At 38.7% G+C, this 11,591-nt stretch overlaps 1 protein-coding gene across 1 annotated transcript; it reads right to left on the bottom strand.

The window, feature by feature from the left end:
• Positions 1 to 1,969: 1,969 nt before the first annotated feature.
• On the bottom strand, positions 1,970 to 11,268 carry leprotl1 (leptin receptor overlapping transcript like 1). The gene is made up of 4 exons (XM_017705388.2): positions 11,169 to 11,268; positions 9,087 to 9,162; positions 4,985 to 5,171; positions 1,970 to 4,488 (listed from the first exon to the last, which is right to left on the bottom strand). Exons 1-4 carry the CDS (start codon positions 11,182 to 11,184, stop codon positions 4,372 to 4,374), a joined length of 396 nt encoding a protein of 131 aa, XP_017560877.1. The 5' UTR covers positions 11,185 to 11,268; the 3' UTR covers positions 1,970 to 4,371.
• Positions 11,269 to 11,591: the final 323 nt, after the last annotated feature.

Here is an 11,591-nt window from a genome sequence, read left to right as displayed (position 1 = left end):
CTTAGTACTGAGTTCATTTCTTGGTCTACAGTCTTATCCAAAGAGCTATTAAAAATAGTGATTCAACAGATACCTTGTTGAACACACATTTTATGCCACAAATGTGAGTTCTTTCTTGTCTTTTTCTGACTTTCAACATGTATGACCTCAATTGAAGGTTTAGCTCTAAAAGTCATGGTTTGCAAAAGATATGACCAAAACGTTTAACATTCATGATGTATGAACCTTCTCTAAACAGTGAACTGTAAGGTCCTTGTTGTAGTTCATCTAAATTATTGTATCTGTATGTTGAAGAATATAAAATAAGCCTTATATAAAAGCAGAGATCAGTTCTTTATTACAGCAGACAAGTTGATTTGAGGTCATAGACTGAGCTCAGAGTAGAGAACGCCATCTCGACTTTCCCAGTAGGAATTCCCAACAGAGTGGCGTTTACATTGGTTTTTCCTAGTCCAAGGTGGGAAATTCTTATTTATGAGCTTCCATCAAACTGCACATAACTCAAACAAAGGGAGAAAGAGTCCAGAACCTGAAAAGTCTAGGGTTTGTTCAAAAATGGCATTTATTTAAAAAAAAAAGAAAAAAGAAAAAGAAAAAGAAAAAAGAAACAAAAAGACCACCATGCTTTCTCTGTACTTGGTTATAAACAGCGTAGAACATCTACATAAAGCTTCTGGTTAAACAAGCATTGTGACTGAATCAAATATTTTAAATTTCACAGTCCTTTGGATGAACTCAGGGAGTGGAATCATTCTGTTACCTCTTCACAGTCTGCCTTCACCTGAATATACTCCCACTGAACTGAACAACACTAGCTTTATCTATACAGAGACCAGTCTTGGTTAGCATATGCGTTCAGAAAAAAAGGGCATTTCATTTCATTTCATGTTCTAGTTGTTACTTGGTTATATGCGACTTCATCCTTTGGTGGACATAAGGAATCTGACATTGGGTTATAACAAACTTGTAATTTGTCTTTATACAACGTACCAGGCGTATGATAAATACATTAAAATAACATCATTTTACAATCAGTTGTGCTTAACACGGTTAGTGTTACTCGAACGCTACACTGCTGGAGAATAACGGAGAAACAAATAAATAGTCAAAACCAAATGAACTACAAAAAAAAACATGTAACAGAATATTGTCAGTGCTTTTGCTTACACAGTGGAAAGTTCTGAGACTTGCTTTTACCATCTCTGGCTCAAGACAAAACGAATACAGTACAACACAGGCCTTAAGAGAATGAATTTCTAGGGCTGGCCCGAAGAGCTTTTAACAGGCTTTCAACACTTAAGGGTTTCCAGATGACTATTCACATACATGTCCTCAATATTACCCATCAAATCATAACCAACTATCATTTTAGATATGCGTGTTTCATTTTTGATTTGTAACAAACGGTTAGGCAATTACACTGTTCTTTTTACAACAGATGGCCCAAAGGTCCTGTGAGACAGATGTTATGTCAGATAAAGAGGCAGATAAGTCTGACTGGATTTGCTTAATTTGATAGCAGCGGCGATACAGAAGTTCCAGCCGTATATCTTTTAAAATAATAGATTAATGATCCGTAATAATAACTTTGATCGATGTCTTGTTCAGGATTGAGGACTTCGCTGTTATTTTCATGACTTACACTAAATTCAGCTCTTCAGCTACCTGAAGATGTGATGGCTTTCACATTTTTACCATTTAAGTGTCTTTCATGAACTTTTCTCCAGGGTATATTTTGTTTTTTCCATCTGAATTTACACGACCAAATCGTACTGCAAATTACTCAGTAATTGCATGATCATATACATATCGCTGTATGCTTACAATTTGCTCTCTCAAAGTCTCTCTTTGTATTATTTTATAAAAAATACTTTTTACAGAGTATATCACTGAAGAGATGCCATCTGTTTAAAGTTTATAGCCCAGATTTGTGGAAAAATGGGTTGACTTTCAGTAGACAAAACATTGTGAGTTCAGCTTCTTCTGTTATAAGGGTTTAAAATTACATTATTCATCTATTTGATTGGAAAGAAGACAGTTACAGCTCTCATATGACACCCACTTTTTGAATGTAGCTTATGAAATATTAAAGTTAAAGAATATGATGATCATAAAGAATATGATCAAGTGCGTTTTAAAACCACTTGGGATAAAAGGGATGACATTGTGAAATCGTAGAGGGGTATGCACCTGTGTTCAGTAACAAAGACATGACTTCATGTCCATTGTTACACAATAGCCATTTTTTCTTGTTCTTATGATACGTTTTTGTTTAAAACGATGACAAATAGGCCTTAATCTGCCTTAATCTTAATCTGAATTGTCAGGAGTCTATAGGAGTGTTTGGGGTGGGTCTTAAGAAAAAGCTTCTGAATACTAAATAACAAAATGAATGCCAACATTCTCAAATATTAGAATTCGGGCCAGCCCTGCTGATTTGTCGGATTTACTTCACACTAGGAGTGTAGTGTACATTAGGTGGAGTGCGCAGTGTACATCACAAGTCAACAGACACATCACCACGTAATCTTTCCACTAAATTTAAACTACATAAGCAGGAGTAAAGGGAATCACTTCTGAAAGCCCAGTACAAACACAGCACTGGCGTTAGGACCTACAGGCCCGATAGAGCTGTTCACAGAACGTAAAAGCAGTACAATCGTCTCACGGTGCAACAGTGGCAACCGACAGTGTGTATGACTTCAATAAATTAGGAACATTACCCATCTGTGACATGAACAACAAATATTAAAGTTTTAAAGAGACAGCTCAGTCACCAATAAATCCATTCATCTGAAGCTGAAGCTAATGGATATGGACATCCTTCACATACATCCTCCACATTATGTGCAATTAACAGAGACTAAAGAAAGGCCTTCGACAAGTTTCAAAGCTTTGATTTGAATCAGAAATGCACTGGCTGACAGGAATCTGCTGACATACAGTGAAGCCCAAAGTCCTCTGTAACTGGTAATTCAACCAATTTTTCTAATTCTTCACATAATCAAATGGTTAAGATGTAAACAAAGTCATTCAGGGTGGTCTAATGTGAAATGCTCTGTTCTAAAGAAACATACTGATTTTTTTAAACAGTAGTGGTGACGGGAAGCAGACATCTGAGGAGTTTAATGCCTCTAAAAGCTCCCTCACAGAATGTTATCACATGAAATGGTTACATATATGTTGTCTGATGTCTGAAGCATCATTTTATGATTATATAAGTTTTGGCTTAATTTATGTTTATTGATATTTTTTAATGATTATGGTGAAGAGGTACATGCAGGGTGTTTCGTGAGGTAAAACAGTCCCCAACGAAAACCATTACTTACACCCATTTACCCCAGATATACCCCTGGTTCCTATCACCGGCATTGTAAAGAAATCGGTCTATAAATTTCTCTGCATCATTTCACATCAAACCACTCTTAATGACAACTCAATAACTGAACTAAAGTGAATTTTTCCTGGCAGTTAAGCAAAAACCACAGAATTCAGAGAAGACAACTGAATCCATCGATTTTTCTCCTTCCTCCAAATGTAGTTAATCAGCCAACCCATTCTTTCATTTTCCACTAGACCTACGAAGCTGATGTGGGCAACAGTAAATAAGACTATACCACCTTTCTCCATCCTAATTAGCATTTAGTAAAAAATTCATGCTTTAAACAAGATGGCAGCTAATACTGTTTTTAGGCATGTGATATATTTGTATCATGTTTATTAATACCACATAAGCAGGTCTATTTAAGATCATGTAACAATGCCAAATAGTCCGAGGCAGACGTGCAATGTAAGCATGCAGTTTATACTATGCTAATTAGTGAAGCATTCATTATTAGCCTCACAATGCCAAGAAAACTTCACACGTGTCATGGCTGATCAACTACACTTGAGGTAGGCAGGGAAAATTATGCAGATTAAATTTTTCCCTTAACTAACCCAGTAAAGGCTTAGGAATTTAATGAGCTACATTCACTCTTTATGCTCAGAGTAATGATTCAGGTCACAAAAGCATGACTAAAGAACTTGGGACTTGGCTGAGCGAACATTCAGTCCAACTTAACTTGTTCTTAATGACACTGTACGTTCAGCAGATGCTGCTATGAAGTGAAGCATTGATAGTACCTTTGCTTGGCCACTGGAACAGCCTACAAGGGAAGCTTATGCACAAACCAAAGAACAGAAGAAAGGAAGAAAGAAAAATTTTGAGGTCGGACTGATCCCAGAAACAAATTATTGCACTGACTTCCTGTCAAAACAGATGGGCGGTGGCTATAAATAATAAAGACAACAATAATAACAACAACAATAGTCATAATAATAAGAATGTGTATAATAAAAACAGTTCAGACGTCACTCCCAGTCCCCCATTTACCACTGCTGCCAGCTGAAGTCATCGTTTGATCCAAAGACAAGGAAGAAGCCCAGAATGGTGCCGAAAATGACGATGTTGCCTGTCAGAACGAGAGCACATGCTCCCCAGGCGATCTGGACACACAAATGTGAATTATTCAGTCAACAAATGGCACTAAACACTCAATCCATCTGTGACCATGTAAGGGCAAGACAAGTAGGGGAAAAAGCAAAGGAACTCCATGTTCTTTTTCTTTTTAAATAGGAAAGTGCCCATCAAACTTTATAAAAGAACATAATAATGCTCTTAAATTCAATATGCTTTATGCAATAAAAGTGATTTTGATTGATGATCATCTCTGTTGGTCTATTCACCACAAAAGAGCTGCATTTTCAAATGGTGTTTAAAAAGAAAACAAAAAAAACTGATAAATCTGTAAATAAATCAATCAGTCATGGCAGTGCTCCAGCAGCACTGCTGTGCCTGATCCACTCATACCAGCGCAACACACATTAAAACTAAACCACCACCACATCAGTGTCATTGTAGTGCTGAGAATGACCCCCCATAGTTTATAAAAGTCAAACATAATTTATAAAGCATGCTTTCTCCACAGAAAATAGCACCTACCACACTAGCACGTGCAAATATGATGGGCAGGCCAAAGGCTGACACAACGATCCCTGTAGTAAGAAATATGGCTAGCTCTTTGCAGGCATTACTAGCCGAGTCAGTGTCGTCCACCACCCGCCGCGAGATGCAGTAAGGGATGGGGGACAGAATGTAGAAGAAGAGCAGAAAGAGAGGCCAGTATTCACTAGGGAGAGAGACAGAGACATACAGAACAATGAGCACCAGTAGCTCTATGGCCTTCTAAGCAAATAAAACAGAAAAAAAAAAATCACAGTTGTTAAATCTTCTGTTAGTACAATACTGTATGCGCTCACTTCAGGTGGTGAATATTCCAGTGAAATCCCTCTATCATACGCACAGTTCATTACTTTGAGAGAATTTTGAGTAATTGTAATGATTACGACTAGATAAAAACCTAAATATACAGGTGCTGGTCAACGAATTAGAATAATTTGAAATAGTGCAATCATGAAATTCTTTGAATGCATTTTTTGTGCAGAAAGCAAATCAGGTGTTCACCGCACCTGTCCTACTCGTTAGACTAATCACAGAACTCGTTACCTGTAGAAAATTTGCTCAGCTGAGCTTTCCAAAAGGCCCATTTAGGCCATTTAACTGTGACACTGTTGTTTTATTGAATTAGAATAATGGAGAAACCGTTTCATTGAATTAGAATAATTTTTATTATAATTACAATCATCACTTTCTCAGTATTTTGTGGCTGCCCCCTTGGCTTGTATGACTGCCTGAAGTATCCGCGGCATCGATTTGACCAGCTTGTCGCAAGTTTCCGCACTCACAGCTTCCCAGGCAGTGGCGATGTTCTGCTTCAGTTGGTCCAGCGTAGTAGGCTTTCTGTCGCGAATTTTCCGCTTGACGATGGCCCAAAGGTTTTCAATGACATTGAGGTCAGGCGAGTTGGCCGGCCATGCCAAAACTTCAAGCTGTTTTTTAGTGAACCAATCTTTGGTCGACTTTGCCGCATGAGCCGGTGCAAGATCCTGTTGAAATATGAAGTCTTCTTCGCCGAACTGTTCCTCAACAGTCGGAATCAGGAACGTTTCCAGAATATCTTGATATACGGCAGCATTGACAGTCTTCTTGAGGAAGCAGAGTTTCCCTACACCTCGAGCGGACATGCATCCCCAGACCATAACGCTCTGGGGAAACTTGACAGATCTTTTCACGCACTCGTGGTTGTAGGTTTCGCCACCACGACGCCAGACACGAGGACCTTGGTCACCGAAGGAGATGCAGAAGCGTGATTCGTCACTGAAGACCACTTTCTGCCAGTCTTCAGCAGTCCACTTGCTGTGTTCTTTGGCCCACTTCAGCCGTTTCTCCATTTGTTTCTTGTTCAGCATCGGTTTTACTGCTGGAACGCGAGATTTGAAGCCGAGTTCGCGCAGACGACGGTAAGTGGTTGATCTGGAGACGTCGCGCTGCTTACCCATGATTGATTTTACAACTTAGAAATTCTACTCAACCCTGACTTTATACTGCACAGTGAACACTCTTCACAGAAAACAAAAATTCGAGCATTTATTCTAATTCAATGAAACGGTTTCTCCATTATTCTAATTCAATAAAACAACAGTGTCACAGTTAAATGGCCTAAATGGGCCTTTTGGAAAACTCAGCTGAGCAAATTTTCTACAGGTAACGAGTTCTGTGATTAGTCTAACGAGTAGGACAGGTGCGGTGAACACCTGATTTGCTTTCTGCACAAAAAATGCATTCAAAGAATTTCATGATTGCACTATTTCAAATTATTCTAATTCGTTGACCAGCACCTGTACTGTGTCTAAAAGACTGCAGAGATCTGCTCATCCAAAGTTTTCCCTGCATACTTTTATACTGTTCTTCAGTGGTCAGGACCCCCATGGACCCTCACAGAGCAGGTACTATTTGTGGTGGATTATTCTCAACACTGCAGTAACACTGATGTGGTGTTGGTGTGTTAGTGTGTGTTGCGCTGGTCTGAGTGTATCAGACACAGCAGTGCCGTTGGAGTTTTTAAACACCTCAGTGTCACTGCTGGACTGAGAGCAGTCCACCAACCAAAAATATCCAGCCGTCCTATGGGCAGCGTCCTGTGACCACTGATGAAGGTCTAGAGCAGGGGTCTTTAATTAAAATTCCATTAGGTCCAGTTAGAGAAAATATGTTCAAGCAAAAGGTTCGGAACATCATAATGTCAAACTTGCATCATGATTTGGTGCCATATACTGTATAGTGAAGTAGCCTAGGAGGTATATTATCTAATGTATTCAATAACTGAATGTCAAATAAATAAAGTACAAATCTGTTAAATTAAATAAAGTACAGATCAGTAATATTTCAACGACATTTATTGTTACTTTTCTCTTTTTAGAGCACGCCATGTGAATTAACTTTCTTCTGGCTCCCTTTCTTCTCCAACTGCTGTTTCCCACCTTGTCCCCCTGTGTGTGCGTCACTCACTCGAGTCTCGGTGGTCATTGTAATGCACAGATCCAATTGGATAAGTATCACTACGTGTGATATTTACAACACATGCGATTGGTCCATGAGTTTCCCGGGTCGTTAAAGTGGTAAAATAAAGGCTAGAAAAGTTACGCAGATTAAAATAGGACCACCCCGTTGAAATTAAATAATTCAACATAGTTTATTGGTTATAGGTCCAGGTCTGCATATGACAGCTTCTGGGTCCAGACTCAGACTGCGGTTCGCCTATTAGTGACCTCTGGTCTGGAGGATCACCAACATAAACTATGCTGACACACAAGCTGCTGTCTCTGACTTTACATGTACAAGGTGGACCAACAAGGTAGGGCTGTCTAATAGAGTGGACACAGTGTTTAAAAACTCCAGCAGCACTGCTGTGTCTGATCCACTTGCACCAGCACAACACACACTAACACATCACCACCATGTCAGTGTTACTGCAGTGCTGAGAATGATCCACCACCCAAATAGCACCTGCTATGTGAGGGTCCATGGAGGTCCTGACCACTGAAGAACAGGGTAAAAGGGAGCTAAGAAAGTATCAGAGAAACAGATAGACTACAGTCTACAAAGCTACAAAGTGCATCTATATAGTAAGTGGAGATGATAAAATGGAAATGAGTGTAGAAACAAGAAGGTGGTCATAATGTTATGCCTGATCAGTGTATAGTGTATTAATATACAAGTTTGTCCCTCTTTGCTGCAGCCTGTGCTCTTCTAGAAAAGATTTCAAATAGATGTTGAAACATTGCTGTATATGTGCTCAGTCAGAAGAACATTAGTGAGGTCGGTTACTGATGTTGGATGATTAGTTCTGGATCACAAACACCACTCAAACTCATCACTGGATAGAGCTCCATCTCTCCAGAAAGCTCAGTCCCATTGCTCAACAGCCAAATGCTGGGGGGCTTAATACCTTGCTAGCTAACGCTTGGCACTGGGCATGACTCAGGCCTTGGCCCATGTGTGTGCACAATGAAATGCCTGTGTCAGCAATGGGTGTGCTGTAAAGCAGCTGAAATCAGTATTTAGACAAGCTGGATATTTAGTGTACACACCCAAATGCTTTTTTTTTTTACTTTTAAAAGTTTGTTTTGGTCTACATTCCACAATTACCTTTTTTTTTCTTTGTTTATACATTAATAGTCCATTAATAACATGTGTGTGGTTCTATGGACAGAATTCATTCAGAAATCCTAAGGGACACTCAAAAAAAATAAATTTCAGCCTCTCCTTTTCGCATTTAACTGTAATCATTCACTTAAAAAAAAAAAAAAAAAAAAAAACCTTCAGATTGCCTGCGGTAACACCACTTCAACATGAATGGGTGGAGCTAAACTGCTGTGTGAGTTGAACGGGTGGCCATATGTAAATGCATTCGTTGTTTCACCATCACAGCCATGATAAATTCAAATGAGCAGTTTTTTAGAAGCATACAGACTGTATGGACGGAAGAGTGAATGGTATGTTTTGTAACTATAACAAAGTATAATAAAGTATAAGTACATCAAACCCCCCCCACAGAACAAAATCCGGATTGACATTTTTGACCTATTTAAAATCACAATCCCACTCACATAACAATGTGAACATATCCTGATATACTACTCACTTATAGACAGGCAGGGCACAACCAAGCATCAGAAACATGAGGCCGATGGCTCCACCGAAAGACAGACTGATCAGTGCTGGAATCAGAGAAAACAATAAGTCAGTCTACTGAATGACTCAAGATTCAACTAGCAGGAACACTGAAATCAGTTGCAGCGTAGTTTTGCTAGTTTCCAAAAACTGCAATGACACTTAGACCAGCTTTGGGCTGGACGATAATTTGCATATATTGATATATCAGTACTGGTCTTACAATATTGTTTTTCAGTTTTAGTGATATAATTAAATAGACAACAAAAATGTGTTTTGCTTTGAAAGGATAAAAATGAAATAAATTCGTAGAGAACAAAAGAATGTCATACAAGGTTGTCAGAACACAGAAGTGGCATCTGGGAAACATGACCTTATTGGTTTATTAATGCTAACTTAAATATAGGCGTGTGCGATGTGGCAAAACCTAAAATATCATTATTCATCGAGAAAATGCCTTGAAGTATCATATTCACTATAATATATTGCATTTCTGATGTTTGGAACTAACAAAAAAGAGCCAGTAGTGCCACACTTACAAAATACTATCTTAAAATATGAATGCAATGACTTTTAGTCAGTGCTTTATATTAATGCGTCATACTACACCCAATTAACCACAGCTAAATTATGCTCTCTTCATAATGATACATGCAGTTACTCAGTGTTGTTTAAGTTCTGATGATATTCATGATACGCACAGAAAAGCATATTGTGACATAAATGTGACTTATGATGAGAATGATAAATATTGCCACCCCACTCAAATGTCATCTGAATACAATGAAATATTCAGAAGGCATCATGCACTGCAGATGTCCTGCACCAAGGTCTATTCCATGCAGAACCTACTTCCAGCCTTAATCTAACACACCTAATCCGACTAATCAAGGTCTTCAGGAACAGAACCTGGGGTCATTATAGTCCCAGTCATGTTAGGACTAAAACTGAACCCAGAATTTTTATCTACCACTTTTTTTTAACCAACATTACAGTTCAAACTCATACAATGTCAAGTGATTAATCAAATGCAGTTTTGCTAATGTTCACATTTGATTTCTTTTTTTTTCCCCCTATAGGTTTAACATATTACTAGTACATCATTACTACCAGAACAAAACATTGTATCTCACAAGTGGTAACTTTAGGCAGAGGAAAGCAAGAAAGATTCTTGTGTCAATTCAGATTCTCCATGAAATCATTCTGGACTGTTTTTAGTGGTCCATTCCTCATGACATTTATACACACTGTTGAGGACGTTTTAAAAACGTTCAGATACTTGGTTCCTATCACCACCACCATGAAAACTCTTACTCGGCAAGATTCAAAATTAATCTTAAATTCAGTGCTTTTAGCTGGCTGAGAAAGCTCTCATATGATCAGTCATATGACTTGGCTCCACAGGGATGCAGAGGAGGGAGGTGGCACACTTCTAAGAAACAGTTATAAACCCAATACCAGAAAAATGTCAGTACTGTAGTGCAAAGCAAGTGCAAAGCAAGCATGTGGCCAGCTAAACCTCTTTATTGCAAAGATCTGGTCCTGCATCTGTTGTCTGCCCCAGCCAGCTATCCATCCATCCAGCTAGCTAGCTAGCTCAAACAGCTTTTATCCAACTAAATCGTCTGCTTTATCATGCAGCTGTGAGCTTGACAGATAGCTAGAAAGCTATGTAATTGGTGAATAGAACAGGTACATGAAGTCTTGTAGCTGCAAGACAGTACTGCACTAACGTTAAAGACAGTCTAAAACATCACCGTGGTATACGACTTAACCCTGATATGCATAATTAAATAACGCCTATCCTATCTCTGAAGTATAATATATGGACTGAAAGCTCTTTAACGAATAATATGTATTAATTTAAGGTGTTTTTCTTTCTAGAAGACACCAATGAACCACCAGCCATTCAGGCGGCCCGCAGTGCTAAAGCTACCTAGCAACGTGACGTTAGCGAACAAGCGACAACCGTAGCTACATAAAACCACTACGCCGTTATTTTACACAGCTACAATTTTCAATAACGTGAGCAATAAAATGATTATTTTCTCACCTTTAATACCAGCCATGGTTTTTATCACATTAAGAGTCTGAAAAGTGCAAAATCTCCGGGAACGTCGTTCGCCCTCGACACAACAGAATAAGACAGGACTGCTAATCGCCGACAGAGGGCGGCCGAGAGGCGCAGTGGATTCAGAAATAACAGATCTACAAGTCGTGTCCGGGTGGAGTTCCGTTTGTAAATCGGCGCTGCGTGTAAATGAAACTCCAACGTTTAAAGAAAAGTAAAACCAAAACCCAAATAAAAACTCACATCAATAGACAATGTCCCAGTTCCAGTCCTGTAGTCCACCTGCACCATTTTCAGGAAACAGCTGAGCATTCATTTAATAATGATAAAAAGATCAAATCTGAAAAAGAGGAGGGCTAAAATTAGAGACCATAAAATGAATACACTTCTATTAATTAATTAATT

The sequence above is a fragment of the Pygocentrus nattereri genome, chromosome 14, assembly GCF_015220715.1.
Source record: "Pygocentrus nattereri isolate fPygNat1 chromosome 14, fPygNat1.pri, whole genome shotgun sequence".
Taxonomy (NCBI): domain Eukaryota; kingdom Metazoa; phylum Chordata; class Actinopteri; order Characiformes; family Serrasalmidae; genus Pygocentrus; species Pygocentrus nattereri.
Note: the sequence above shows the minus strand (reverse complement) of the source record. Positions and strands in the feature narration are given on the sequence as shown.